General features: G+C 41.6%; 1 protein-coding gene across 7 annotated transcripts in view; it reads left to right on the top strand.

The window, feature by feature from the left end:
• LOC123481013 (myosin-binding protein C, cardiac-type-like) overlaps positions 1-14,733 on the top strand; it is a 43,903-nt gene extending 29,170 nt beyond the window's left edge. For 6 of the 7 annotated variants that reach the window (XM_045217206.1, XM_045217208.1, XM_045217205.1 and 3 more), the window contains 9 exons: positions 1,168-1,335; positions 4,616-4,704; positions 6,227-6,422; positions 7,074-7,213; positions 9,843-10,002; positions 10,228-10,364; positions 10,648-10,834; positions 13,684-13,704; positions 14,296-14,733. In XM_045217206.1, coding sequence (XP_045073141.1) covers positions 1,168-1,335; positions 4,616-4,704; positions 6,227-6,422; positions 7,074-7,213; positions 9,843-10,002; positions 10,228-10,364; positions 10,648-10,834; positions 13,684-13,704; positions 14,296-14,345 — 1,148 coding nt within the window. In that variant the 3' untranslated portion in view covers positions 14,346-14,733. The remainder of the gene's footprint in view (positions 1-1,167; positions 1,336-4,615; positions 4,705-6,226; positions 6,423-7,073; positions 7,214-9,842; positions 10,003-10,227; positions 10,365-10,647; positions 10,835-13,683; positions 13,705-14,295) is intronic. The other variant, XM_045217207.1, reaches the window with a different exon arrangement.
• The last annotated feature ends 1,036 nt before the right edge of the window (positions 14,734-15,769 follow it).

Raw genomic sequence — 15,769 nt, 5'->3', positions numbered from 1 at the left:
GATGAAACCAAAATAGAACTTTTTGGTAAAAACTCAACTCGTCGTGTTTGGAGGACAAAGAATGCTGAGTTGCATCCAAAGAACACCATACCTACTGTGAAGCATGGGGGTGGAAACATCATGCTTTGGGGCTGTTTTTCTGCAAAGGGACCAGGACGACTGATCCGTGTAAAGGAAAGAATGAATGGGGCCATGTATCGTGAGATTTTGAGTGAAAACCTCCTTCCATCAGCAAGGGCATTGAAGATGAAACGTGGCTGGGTCTTTCAGCATGACAATGATCCCAAACACACTGCCCGGGCAACGAAGGAGTGGCTTCGTAAGAAGCATTTCAAGGTCCTGGAGTGGCCTAGCCAGTCTCCAGATCTCAACCCCATAGAAAATCTTTGGAGGGAGTTGAAAGTCCGTGTTGCCCAGCGACAGCCCCAAAACATCATTGCTCTAGAGGAGATCTGCATGGAGGAATGGGCCAAAATACCAGCAACAGTGTGTGAAAACCTTGTGAAGACTTACAGAAAACGTTTGACTTGTGTCATTGCCAACAAAGGGTATATAACAAAGTATTGAGAAACTTTTGTTATTGACCAAATACTTGTTTTCCACCATCATTTGCAAATAAATTCATAAAAAATCCTACAATGTGATTTTCTGGATTTTTTTTTTCTCATTTTGTCTGTCATAGTTGACTTGTACCTATGATGAAAATTACAGTGGGAGAACTTGCACAATTGGTGGCTGATTAAATACTTTTTTTCCCCACTGTAGAAAACTGTCAAATAAATCCAAACAAATCCAAATGCAGCAACATTTCAGAGAACATTGCCTGTTTTTTTGTTTATCTTGACCCCCTTACATATAACGACATACTCTTTCTTGCAACTGTATTACACTTTCCATGACGAGCCATTATCTAAAAAGCTTTGGTTTTAGTCTGACAACACCAAGAGCCTAAGTTGTCAAGAGTGGATTGAGCCAGGGACCATTAGCACAATGCCTATGTAATTAAAGCAATCCCTTCAGGGCTGGCTGTGCTAGCCAGCTGCACGTCAATGTTCTAACTCAATCCATGCAGGCAGCCCTAGTTGTGATGACATATAGGGATGGGGCACTGAGCCTTCTTCTGATGTTGCGTTTTGACACATCTGTCTGGCCGTCTCCTGCCCACAGCTGATGAATGGGTGCCAGCCTTTGAGGGTCTGACAGAGAGGACATCTGTGATCATCCGGGACCTGCCAACCGGGGAGAAGATGCAGTTCCGTGTCAGAGCCTACAACATGGCAGGGCCCAGTGCACCTACCTCCCTAGCACAGGCCGTCACTATCCACGAGATCATGCGTAAGCATTCCCCCATGATTGCCTAAAACAAATATACATTTTTCCATTTTACCCTCCCTCCCATACAACGAGCATAAAGTCCAAACATGTACAAGACATGCATTTATTTTTTACCAGGGAAGTTCCTAAAACACTTGCACTGTAAGAGTAAGACATCATCAGTTTGTTCAAAACCCAAAGGTTGAAATGGAAAGTAAGCGAGGTGTCCTGCTGTTGTCGCCTCTCTCCTATTTCTCTACAGTTTGAGATATTTAGCTGATGAGGCTTGAAGTTAGCCTCCACTACCCTACATGGATCTCAGGGCTCACAGATCATGTTTGGGAACACACATACATTGCCAAGGTCATAAGCTATTTCGCTCTCAGCACCTAACAGATTAGCTGCGAGGTGTATTTTGAGGTCTCAGATGCACACTGAAGCCCCCGGCCTTTCCGCTTGCTGACAGGATGATACTATCACTAAGTGCTGATTGGCAGTAAGGCAATTCCACAGTGACAGAGTGACACTGAGACTCAGATTTTTCACTTTAAAATGTATGTCAAACAAAAACCAATGATTGCAAAGTTAAACAAACCATACAACTCTATGCACAAGGACTACATTTAACATTTTCCATTGAAAGTGTTACAAAAACACATTTACTTGTAGAAAAGTGCAGATGCAAAGTTTGGTAACAGAATGGTGGCACAAACCCTCATTCTGTTACCAAACTTTGCAAACTTTCAAGTAAATGTGTTTTTGTCAAATGTTCTGTGGAAATTAAAAGTAGTCCTTGTACATAGAGTTGTATGGTTTGTTTAACTTTCCAATCATTGGTTTTTGTTTGACATACATTTTTAAGTGAAAGTCTGTGTCATTGTTACCGTGGAATTGCCCAGTAGCACTGACAAGCACTTGATGTTGTCAACTCACGCTTACTACTACCTCACAGGCGGCTGGTCAATGTACATGAACAGTAACTCATTAGACCAGTAATGGTGCCATCAAGCTAAACGTGATAGTTGAAAGGTATTGTGGTACTCCCAGTCTCAGGGAAAAGTCAGAGCCATGAACCACCTTCAAGGGTTGGGCGGTATCCAGATTTTCATACCTTCATACCGTTCCTGTACCATAGCGGGGTATACGGTATTACCGGCAGTGCACACAACGGCCGCTATTTCTTTCCCCCAAAAAATTCTCATCGCGGACGCTAGCTAAATGCTAACAAGTGCAAGCGAACATAAACTAATTGCAAGGACAGACAACCCAGCCCATAAAGTTATATAACTACAGTATCTCAAAAGGCTAATCAGTTTGCTGCGGCACAATTTTCTTTGGGGCAGCCAGGATTTTTATCCAGGAGGGGATTGATTGTTTCTGCCGTAACCAAGAAGCTTGATCTTGCGAGCTAGCTACTTAGCTAGCAAGTTAGCAAACCAAATACGTAGCTGGAGCCTTTTTTAAAATTTATTTTCTTCACCTTTATTTAACCAGGTAAGCCAGTTGAGAACAAGTTCTCATTTACAACTGCGACCTGGCCAAGATAAAGCAAAGCAGTGCGATAAAAACAACAACACAGAGTTACATATGGGGTAAACAAAACATAAAGTCAAAAATACAACAGAAAATATATATACAGTGTGTGCGAATGTAGTAAGTTATGGAGGTAAGGCAATAAATAGGCCATAGTGCAAAATAGTTACAATTTCGTATTAACACTGGAATGATAGATGTGCAAAAGATTATGTGCAAATAGAGATACTGGGGTGCAAATTAGCAAAATAAATAACAATATGGGGATGAGGTAGTTGGGTGGGCTAATTTCAGAATGGCTGTGTAAAGGTGCAGTGATCGGTAAACTGCTCTGACAACTGACGCTTAAAGTTAGTGAGGGAGATAAGAGTCTCCAGCTTCAGAGATTTTTGCAGTTCGTTCCAGTCATTGGCAGCAAAGAACTGGAAGGAATGGCGGCCAAAGGAGGTGTTGGCTTTGGGGATGACCAGTGAGATATACCTGCTGGAGCGCAGACTACGGGTGGGTGTTGCTATGGTGACCAGTGAACTAAGATAAAACAGGGATTTGCCTAGCAGTAATTTATAGATGACCTGGAGCCAGTGGGTTTGGCGATGAATATGTAGTGAGGGCCAGCCAACAAGAGCGTACAGGTCACAATGGTGGGTAGTATATGGGGCTTTGGTGACAAAACGGATGGCACTGTGATAGACTACATCCAATTTGCTGAGTAGAGTGTTGGAGGCTATTTTGTAAATGACATCGCCGAAGTCAAGGATCGGTAGGATAGTCAGTTTTACTAGGGCATGTTTGGCAGCATGAGTGAAGGAGGCTTTGTTGCGAAATAGGAAGCAGATTCTAGATCTAACTTTTGATTGTAGATGCTTAATGTGAGTCTGGAAGGAGAGTTTACAGTCTAACCAGACACCTAGGTATTTGTAGTTGTCCACATACTCTAGGTCAGACCCGCCGAGAGTAGTGATTCTAGTCGGGTGGGCGGATGCAAGCAGCGTTCGGTTGAAGAGCATGCATTTAGTTTTACTAGTGTTTAAGAGCAGTTGGAGGCTACGGAAGGAGTGTTGTATGGCGTTGAAGCTCGTTTGGAAGTTCGTCCAGCTGGAGCCTTGAGCTGGAGATCATTTATTTGGTAGCACGCACACCCGCAGCCCCCGTGAGGCAGGTAGGCCCCCGAGCTTTAGGGTACTGATGGCATTGGCATCATTTCAGGTAAACCTATGGTAGGCTATAGCAAAGTGACTTTATTTATTCTATTTACTGCATTTCTACATAATTTAAAAACTCTAAAATGCTATTCGGAGAACAGCAAAAACAAGCAATTGACAACAATTGACTCCATCCATTATCACCTTGGCTGCTGTAGCTTCATTCACCTCAGTTGATAAGGGACATAAATAACATTCTTCAGCAACATGTCTTACAGCAATTAGCTGCTACGCACTAGCTCAGCACCGGGATTGAAAACTCTAGTTTAGTTTCATGTCAAGTCAAACAGCAGTTACCTAGTCAACTACAGCCATTTTCCACCTCTGTACTGTTTTGAGAGGAAAGTCGGGCTCTTCACTGCAGCCAGGCAAACAGCCTTCCCGCCCACTCCAAGGTGTCTGCATGGTCCTAAAGCTAGCCCAAATTGATACCCCTGATTGACAGTATTGAAAACACGATATACCGCCAAGCCTACCACTTTCCCCACACACGCACACACAGCACACCACAAAACTGTACCCAAACACTTTTATTAATTGACATCTTATGATATTTTTGGTCACAGAGAAACCCAAAATCTGGATTCCAAGAAATCTCCGCCAGACCCTCATCAAGAAAGTGGAGGAGACAATCAACCTTGTGATCCCTTTCCAGGTACGGGGTAGAGTACACCCTTCACACTCTATAGGATGAATGTACTGAATATATGCTGGTGCCCTTGCCCATAAGACAAATATGTTGAATGACACAGGAACTATAAATTGCTATTTGCTTTTCTTTGGTGCACATTGAGTAATGGAATGGTGCTACCCACATGACAAAATACTATAGTTTACTATAGAATACTACAGTAGGCCTACTTACTATAGAATTCTTTAGTAAACTCTAGTATACTGTAGAATACTATACTACACACTGTTTCCCAATGTCATGTGTAGTACAGATGTAGGATCTTAATTTGATCACCCTGTTTTCAGGAGAACTTTTCTGCAATGCAGGAAATTGAAAACTTGTAGTGTATTTGAGGTTGAAAAGGCCTTAATTTTTCTACAAAAATGTCCATTAATTAAAATCCACATAATAATTCACTTATTACTGATTTTCCTGCTGTAGCGAACAGGCTCAAATTAAGATCCTACATCTGTACTTACTATAGCATTTTGTAGTATACTGTAGAATACTATAGTAAATACTACATTATTATCCGCACCAAAAAAATACTTAAGTAAATACTACAGTAATGTCCGCAAAAACACAACAGTTTTTTATGTATAAAAATACTACAGTATTTAATTTTCATATTCCCCTCCCCCATAACCCAATTTGTGCCACCCATAAGTGAGAAACCTACATGCCAAGTATAGACCATACTGTGTTCACTACAGGTTATAGAAAAGAGCAGAGGCTCTGAACTATCTGTTCAGATATGTAGACCACATTCCTACATATCTACAGGTTATGGAAAATTAGCTCTTTTAGTATTTGTCCAGTACACTACCAGTCAAAAGTTTGGACACACCTACTCATTCCAGGGTTTTTCTTAATTTTTACTATTTTTTATATTGTAGAATAATGGTGAAGACATCAAAACTATGAAATAACACATGTGGAATCATGTAGTAACCAAAAAAGTGTTAAATAAATCAAAATATATTTTATATTTGAGATTCTTCAAATAGCCACCCTTTGCACACTCTTGGCATTCTCTCAGCCAGCTTCATGAGGTAGTCACCTGGAATGCGTTTCAATTAACAGGTGTGCCTTCTTAAAAGTTAATTTGTGAAATTTATTTCCTTATTTTGACAGACTGATAACTGATACAGACATGATTCTCTTAAGCAGCTCATAGTGAGTGACTGCTGAAAACCACAAGCCAAGGAGTCTGGGCCACCGCCAAATGTACCACCATCTACTGTATCCATTAGGCACACTTATCTAGGTTAAAATCTGCCATTAAAATATCTGAACAATTTCACATTTCAAATTTATTAGTTTAGAGATGTATGGAAATCATCATCACCCCTGGAAATATAATGATTATGTAGTAAATTTAGGCTACTGAGGTAAACCAATTTTTCACAAATACTTGTCCTGTAGTCCTCCAGAGTCTGGTTTGGCCTTAAAAAAAAAGAGAATGTTTATGTTAATTTCCAATCTCAATTATTTTTTATTTTAGGGTAAGCCAAGGCCTGTGATCACCTGGACTAAAGATGGGGAGCCTCTGAACCCAAAGCAGGTCAGCGTCCGGAACAGCGACACCGACACAATCCTCTTCATCCGCAAGTCAGAGAGGAAGGACTCTGGGAAGTACGAAATCAAGCTGCAGATTGAGAATGTTGAGGACACAGCCAGCATCTCAATTCAAATAGTCGGTGAGGACTCCTTACAACTCTAATGGTTTTGAATAGAATGGAAATGTTTTATGATTGATTGATGAGTCACTTTCATATCATAGTGAACAATATCATTCACACAAACAGAGACTTTGCAATGTCCACATACCAGATAGAGTATTTTGGATTCAGTTATTGGATAAGTTGATAACTGAAGCCAGCTTATCAAGGCCCTATAAGAAGAGAAAGTAATGTAAAAAGGATGTAATGTTATTCAAATTTTATAATTTTTGTAATTTCTTGTACCATATTGTCTTTCATTGAAATAGTAAGATGAATGCACCAATTTGTAAGTCGCTCTGGATAAGAGCGTCTGCTAAATGACTTAAATGTAAATGTAAATGTAATGATTGATCCTGTGGTGGCACTATCGGTTTACTCAGAATGGGTTTATGCTGTATCTGAGGTAATAACTACATTGAAACTGACACATCCCGCAAGCTCGTCCCTTTGCCGTCATTATCATTGGATATTGAAACAAAACCACACCTTCCCCTAAAATACAGCGTAAACAATATTCTAAGTGTACCCGCCGTGTGGTTTACCTTATCTGTGATGAATTGAATTGGAGTTTAAGGCAAAGTTATGGTACAGTATGTTGACTCAATAAATATTATTTATTATCTTTAGATTTGCCAGGGTCTCCAGAGAAACTGAAGATCATGGATGTTTGGGGCTTCAACGTGGCTCTGGAGTGGAAGCCACCCAAGGACAATGGAAACTGTGAAATAACCGGCTATATGGTTCAGAAGGCTGACAAGAAGACCATGGTGAGAGTCAATGTGCTGGGCAGTGTCTTAACATGAAAATGTTCTCTTCATCAATTTTTGCAAGAGGTTGATATACAACACAAAATTAGCAATCAATATTGGTCAGACAATATTGAATGAGTAAGGTTATACGAAGATCATACACTGCCCCACCCATGGCAGGTTCAGGAAAGCATGATCTATATTCTAAATTATGATTAGGCTAATATTTATTTTCACATCCCAGTATGTGTGTGAGAGAGGGAGAGATGCCTGATAATATCAGTTAGTTATCTGGCTGGGCTCAGAGTGAACTATGCCAAGCTCTGAATGTTAGAACGTTGGGTTTAATAACCATACCATTGCGAAGGCAAGGTACAGTGGGGAAAAAAAGTATTTAGTCAGCCACCAATTGTGCAAGTTCTCCCACTTAAAAAGATGAGAGAGGCCTGTAATTTTCATCATAGGTACACGTCAACTATGACTGACAAATAGATACTTTTTTTCTCCAGAAAATCACATTGTAGGATTTTTAATGAATTTATTTGCAAATTATGGTGGAAAATAAGTATTTGGTGACCTACAAACAAGCAAGATTTCTGGCTCTCACAGACCTGTAACTTCTTCTTTCAGAGGCTCCTCTGTCCTCCACTCGTTACCTGTATTAATGGCACCTGTTTGAACTTGTTATCAGTATAAAAGACACCTGTCCACAACCTCAAACAGTCACACTCCAAACTCCACTATGGCCAAGACCAAAGAGCTGTCAAAGGACACCAGAAACAAAATTGTAGACCTGCACCAGGCTGGGAAGACTGAATCTGCAATAGGTAAGCAGCTTGGTTTGAAGAAATCAACTGTGGGAGCAATTATTAGGAAATGGAAGACATACAAGACCACTGATAATCTCCCTCGATCTGGGGCTCCACGCAAGATCTCACCCCGTGGGGTCAAAATGATCACAAGAATGGTGAGCAAAAATCCCAGAACCACACGGGGGGACCTAGTGAATGAGCTGCAGAGAGCTGGGACCAAAGTAACAAAGCCTACCATCAGTAACACACTACGCCGCCAGGGACTCAAATCCTGCAGTGCCAGACGTGTCCCCCTGCTTAAGCAGGTACATGTCCAGGCCCGTCTGAAGTTTGCTAGAGTGCATTTGGATGATCCAGAAGAGGATTGGGAGAATGTCATATGGTCAGATGAAACCAAAATAGAACTTTTTGGTAAAAACTCAACTCGTCGTGTTTGGAGGACAAAGAATGCTGAGTTGCATCCAAAGAACACCATACCAACTGTGAAGCATGGGGTGGAAACATCATGCTTTGGGGCTGTTTTTCTGCAAAGGGACCAGGACGACTGATCCGTGTAAAGGAAAGAATGAATGGGGCCATGTATCGTGAGATTTTGAGTGAAAACCTCCTTCCATCAGCAAGGGCATTGAAGATGAAACGTGGCTGGGTCTTTCAGCATGACAATGATCCCAAACACACCGCCCGGGCAACGAAGGAGTGGCTTCGTAAGAAGCATTTCAAGGTCCTGGAGTGGCCTAGCCAGTCTCCAGATCTCAACCCCATAGAAAATCTTTGGAGGGAGTTGAAAGTCCGTGTTGCCCAGCGACAGCCCCAAAACATCACTGCTCTAGAGGAGATCTGCATGGAGGAATGGGCCAAAATACCAGCAACAGTGTGTGAAAACCTTGTGAAGACTTACAGAAAACGTTTGACCTGTGTCATTGCCAACAAAGGGTATATAACAAAGTATTGAGAAACTTTTGTTATTGACCAAATACTTATTTTCCACCATAATTTGCAAATAAATTCATTAAAAATCCTACAATGTGATTTTCTGGATTTTTTTTCTCATTTTGTCTGTCATAGTTGACATATACCTATGATGAAAATTACAGGCCTCTCTCATCTTTTTAAGTGGGAGAACTTGCACAATTGGTGGCTGACTAAATACTTTTTTCCCCCACTGTAGCTAAGCTCTCTGACACACAGCCATAATTGACTAATGTATGTACACTATGTGAGGGGAAGAATGCTACATGGTCACCGAGGGGTATTTTACCCTCCCTTGTGACACACAGTCAACCACAGCTTGGCAGAGAGTCTTTGTGGGTAAGGAGAGCTGCATTCTGGGCCTGTTTGTTTGATCTCCAACTGCCACCTTCCACCACCCCAGGCAGCCACCCAGAGCACAGCAAGCCAAGCACACCCTGTTTTTAGCCCCCAGCCTTGGCCTCATACTGGACATGGCTTGTCTGTGTAGTGATGCAAAGCCATTGTACTTCTGAGCTGCAAGGTTAGTTGCTAAATAAAAAGCTCCCTGTTCAGGTTTCACGCGAGTCATTATTAGACCCAATTAATTTTCTTCCATCTCACAATGGCAGGCTGTGAGATATGAGGTTATCATGTTACAAAGAACAATATCTCAATTGGATATCTGAGATGCCCCATTGCTAAATATAAAACTGTTGGGCCCCTTTGTTTGGCATACATTCATAGAAGGTGGCATGCATACTCATTCTCTCAAGAGACACGTTTCACTGACATTGTGGTTTAGTTGAACTGTAGTATTTTGGTAGCCCTAAAATATGGTCTCACTTAAAAATGAAGAGTTTGACTAAAATGTGGTTGATTTTCAGGAATGGTACACTGTCTATGAGCTGTATAGGCGAACTAACTGTGTGGTGGCTGACCTCATCATGGGGAATGAATACATCTTCCGTATCTATGCTGTGAACATGGTAGGCCTCAGCCTAGAGCCCTGCTTCTCAGCAGACAGCGCCTACATCCAGAAAACAGGTGGGCTCCCATACCTGGTGCACTGTTCATTACAGTAATACCACCCTGACATAATATCTATAAACAAACAAAAGTTATACATTTAACATGGTCATTGTGTATGTATGTAGGAGCGGAATTCACATGAAATAAAACGTTTTTTAACATCCACTACTGCCACCTGTGTAAAACCGATAAACCTTCTGAACATAAGTTGAGCACTGCACCTGTCCATCTGTTCATCAGGTTTCGAATACAAGCCTCCAACCTACAAGGAGCATGACTTTTCCGAGGCGCCTAAGTTCACTCACCCTCTGGTGAGCCGCTCAGTCATAGCAGGCTACAACGCCACCCTCAGCTGCTCTGTCAGAGGCATCCCCAAGGTGAGGTGTCCCTATACAAGTGAGAATGACATAGATAAAGCCTATGCTACTAACCATGAATGATACAGTCACTGTTATCACCATCAGAATCACCATGAAATCAGCATGACCATTACATTATCATAATGTATGCTACTAGTGCTGTAGGGGAATGACAAGCATGTCCTGACCAGTAAAAACTATGAGCCTTAGTTATAGCAGATAGACATTATTACTTCATTATTTTTGCCATAATGCATTGTTATAGGCAAATCTAGTTCACATTGTAACCTCTCTCTCTCAGCCCAAAGTGACATGGTACAAAAACAAGATGGACATCTCCAACGAGGCCAAGTACCGTATGTTTAGTAAGCAGGGCGTACTCACCCTGGAGATCCGCAAGCCCTGCTCATTTGACGGGGGAGTGTACATGTGCAAAGCAGTCAATGCCAGTGGAGAAGACGTAGTGGAGTGCAAGCTGGAGATTCGCCGTAAGTATCCCTAACACTACTCACTTTTTCTCTGCTGGTGAGCTCCTTAACACACCTGGCCTACACAGCTCTGCAAACCAACTGCCAAATCCATTGTCATTCTTGGTTTATTAGGTACATCACCCTGTTCACGAAAATGGTTAGCATCTACAGACAATGAATCATGAGGCCATGGCTTGCAATACAAAGCAGGTAGACAGGCATCAAGGCATCCAGTTACTGTTTGATTGAATGTAAGAATGGGCAAAATGAGTGACCTAAGTGTCTTTGAGCGTGATATGATCGTCGGTGCCAGGCGCGCCGGTTCTAGTATCTCAGAAACGGCCAGCCTCCTGGGCTTTTCACACACGACAGTGTCTAGGGTTTACCAAGAATAGTGCGACAAACAAGAAACATCCAGTCAGCGGCAGTCCTGTGGGTGAAAACAGCTCATTGATGAGAGGTCGAAAGGAGAATGGCAATAATTGTGCAAGCTAACTGGCTGGTGGTGGTGGTGTACTGGTGTGGGGAACGTTTTCCTGGCACACGTTAGGGCCCTTGATACCAATTCAGCAATGTTTCCATATCCCAAAGAATTCAGGCAAAGGGGGGTCCGACCCGGTACAAGATGGGTGTACCTAATAAACTGGCCACTGAGTGTACATGGTGATTGTTACAGTTATGACCACCGTAAATAGGGATGTAATTGTCAAGGTTTCCAACTTCCGGTGTACTTCACTCTATTTCCTGTCTGGAACAGGTACCCTTAGTACACACGTGTCCATCAAATATGAAGTCATATATGAATGTCTGAAAATGTCATCATATATGAATGCTCCCCAACTCATATTTGAAACATGTTTTGGGGTTTCCTTATGAAATAATACATTTGGACATCAAATCTGAGATGGAAGAATTATACTTCTACGTGTCAAATGGTATGTGCAAATCTAGAACATGTATCATGGGAATGATAGTATATTCTAGCAGGCAAATACAGTAAATCTATTCTTCCTATTTCAGATTTCATGTTAACATATACAGACATATCATTGTGTCTTCATAAGGGTACAGTTGAAGTCGGAAGTTTACATACACCTTAGCCAAATACATTTAAACTCAGTTTTTCACAATTCCTGACATTTAATCCTAGTAAAAATTCCCTGTCTTAGGTCAGTTAGGATCACCACTTTATTTTGAAGAATGTGAAATGTCAGAATAATAGTAGAGAGAATGATTTATTTCAGCTTTTATTTCTTTCATCACATTCCCAGTGGGTCAGAAGTTGACATACACTCAATTAGTATTTGGTAGCATTGCCTTTCAATTGTTTAACTTGGGTCAAACGTTTCGGGTAGCCTTCCACAAGCTTCCCACAATAAGTTGGGTGAATTTTGGCCCATTCCTCCTGACAGAGCTGGTGTAACAGTCAGGTTTGTAGGCCTCCTTGCTTGCACACGCTTTTTCAGTTCTGCCCACAAATGTTCTATAGGATTGAGGTCAGGGCTTTGTGATGGCCACTCCAATACCTTGACTTTGTTGTCCTTAAGCCATTTTGCCACAACTTTGGAAGTATGCTTGGGGTCATTGTCCATTTGGAAGACCCATTTGCGACCAAGCTTTAACTTCCTGACTGATGTCTTGAGATGTTGCTTCAATATATCCACATAATTTTCCTTCCTCATGATACAATCTATTTTGTGAAGTTCACCAGTCTCTCCTGCAGCAAAGCACCCCCACAGCATGATGCTGCCACCCCCGTGCTTCACGGTTGGGATGGTGTTCTTCAGCTTGCAAGCCACCCCCTTTTTCCTCCAAACATAACGATGGTCATTATGGCCAAACAGTTCTATTTTTGTTTCATCAGACCAGAGGACATTTCTCCAAAAAGTATGATCTTTGTCCCCATGTGCAGTTGCAAACCGTAGTCTGGCTTTTTTATGGCGGTTTTGGAGCAGTGGCTTCTTCATTGCTAAGTGGCCTTTCAGGTAATGTTGATATAGGACTCGTTTACTGTGGATATAGATAGTTTTGTACCCGTTTCCTCAAGCATCTTCACAAGGTCCTTTGCTGTTGTTCTGGGATTGATTTGCACTTTTCGCACCAAAGTACGTTAATCTCTAGGAGACAGAACGCGTCTCCTTCCTGAGCGGTATGACGGCTGCGTGGTCCCATGGTGTTTATACTTGCGTACTATTGTTTGTAAGATGAACGTGGTACCTTCAGGCGTTTGGAAATTGCTCCCAAGGATGAACCAGACTTGTGGAGGTCTACCATTTTATTCTGAGGTCTTGGCTGGTTTCGTTTGATTTTCCGATGATGTCAAGCAAAGAGGCACTGGGTTTGAAGGTAGGCCTTGAAATACATCCACAGGTATACCTCCAATTGACTCAATGATGTCAATTAGCCTTTCAGAAGCTTCTAAAGCCATGACATCATTTTCTGGAATTTTCCAAGCTGTGTAAAGGCACAGTCAACTTAGTGTATGTAAACTTCTGACCCACTGGAATTGTGATACAGTGAATTATAAGTGAAATAATCTGTCTGTAAACAATTGTTGGAAAAATTACTTGTGTCATGCACAAAGTAGATGTCCTAACCGACTTGCCAAAACTATAGTTTGTTAACAAGAAATTTGTGGAGTGGTTGAAAAATGAGTTTTAATGACTCCAACCTAAGTGTATGTAAACTTCCGACTTCAACTGTATATTAACTCCCTGACGGACCTTTGGAATGTACACTGGAATACATCTAAAGGTTCTAAATGGATCCTGCCACCTTTACATGATCCATCTCCTGACGTGTCTCTCCTTCTGTCTGTAACCCCACCATGCTGTGTCCTGTCACGCTTCTACCCTTTTTATTCCCAGCACCTGGCACTTTCCCCCAAGGTAAGCCCCCACACTCAGTAATAACTGAGGTCAATCCCATTATTATAGAATTGTTTAATTTGTGTTAATTAGAGAATAATTAAAGGTGTGCCAAAATAATTAACCCTAATTGCTCCTGTAAGTTGCTCTGGATAAGAGTCTGCTAAATGACTAAAATGTAAATGTACTATACATTACTGTATGTAATCATGTGTATGGTCCATCTCACTTAATTTAACGGTACGAGAAGGTAAAATATGTTACAAAATATTGGATAATGTGAAAGGATGACACATTTTACCTCATCTATACACTCTAGATTTTAAAAAAAATCAATCTTGATATTAACAAATTGAACTGCAGATGTTATTCTAATCCCAATGTTATTGAAGTTACATAATCATTTCCTCAGTGGTAAGTATTCATCAAATGGCATGGATATTAGTTATAGAATTTATATAGAAATAACATGTAAAAAGACAAGAATTAAATTTAATAAATTCTAAAATAGTGAAATTATTATCAGTCCTACATTGATCACCAACCATAGATATAGCATGTTTCATTTTAAATTGGAAATATGATTAACGACTTAGACTAATTGCCTTGCAGCTCAAATCACCAAAGAGGAGAGAGAGAAGCAGATGAACAAGGCCGATTAGATGTAAAGAAGCCGGTTGAAGATAGGGTGGATGTCCCATCTCATCCTACACAGACCTCTACTGGCACCCTGGCCAGACTACAGCTCAATGTGAAGAGACCAGAGATAATCCATTAGCTTTCATTTCCCTGTGTCCCACTTCCACCCCGTTATGTGCACGTCAATCATCCCCATTCCCTGTTGTGAAATCATCTTACATAAGTCATCAGACATTACATTCATCCACATTGGTTTATTGTACCTTTATTTATTTCATGTAATAATTTCAGGAGTAGCAGAGGACTGCATTGTTTGATTCACTCTGGCATCCTTTGTAGAAAAAGGTTATTGAGTATTAGTGGCAATGAGTATTTGTTTTATGTCTGAAAAATAAATGCAAAGCTTTGTCATCGGGCAGTGGGCACCCCTTTTTTTCTCACTTATTCAAATGCAAGTCTATCCCAGGTTTCTAGGGTGCCCAATCATACTCATATTCCCAGCTGTAAACTGGTTATAATGCAAGTTAAGTATACCACTCTCCCTGGTGTGGCCTGTTTGCTAGTGGGGCCTTATAAAACCCCACCATTGTTTAAAATGGGAAACAGACAGTGGACAGGGGTTAACTCTGAGATGAGTACACAGGTGTAGCAGCACTCGTATGCCTCATGCTGCCCTACCCACAGAACATGATCACTATGAGGTCAAAAAACAGTTGACGCTGTGACACTCAAATGCCAGTGGGAATGAACAAAAGCTGCAAGGTATTTACATAACAAAGCCTGACTAAGGCCAAAGAGGATACAGCAATGTGCTTAATGTGTTTGGCGCAGCGGGAGGTGTGAGGAGGGTTGGAATAGCTGGAATGTCCCATTCCCCCTGTGGCTGCATCGCTGGGAGGTTAAATGTTTGGTCAAGCCACGTCCATTGCCAAACAGGGTGTGAGAGGTAAGGCTGCTTCTGTTGGTTTCTGAGGTCCATTGCCAACTACCTACCTTCATTCACTAGCATACATTCACTAAACGTAAACACTTATTGTCAAACTTGGTGCAGATTTGACATGTCACATTCAAGACCATAGTTCCTGTGCACTTGTCCACGCTTCCACTTCCAGCAAGCATCCATCATGATGGCGTTACACCCCTTGTGAGGTTTAGATGTGTTAAAGGAACAGGGCCACCCAGTGTGAATCAGGTGACATGGACACCATCAACAGGGTTATTTTTTTACCCATAATGCAGTCAAAACTCTCCACACATCGGCCAGAGGAGCCAATTGAGAGAGGTGCCAGTGCCCTGGTGCCCTCTGGGCCATTTCTAGCCCTGAAGATTTCAACAGCACCGGTGAGTCACACTATGGTCAGACAGAACCTAACACTGTAGGCAAAGAAAAACACTGACAGTCCTGACAAGGTCGAAATCAGGCCAACTCATCTGTGTGTCAAATAAA

Source organism: Coregonus clupeaformis, unplaced genomic scaffold (assembly GCF_020615455.1).
Source record: "Coregonus clupeaformis isolate EN_2021a unplaced genomic scaffold, ASM2061545v1 scaf0964, whole genome shotgun sequence".
Taxonomy (NCBI): Eukaryota; Metazoa; Chordata; class Actinopteri; order Salmoniformes; family Salmonidae; genus Coregonus; species Coregonus clupeaformis.
This window is presented reverse-complemented; position numbering and strand designations above follow the sequence as displayed.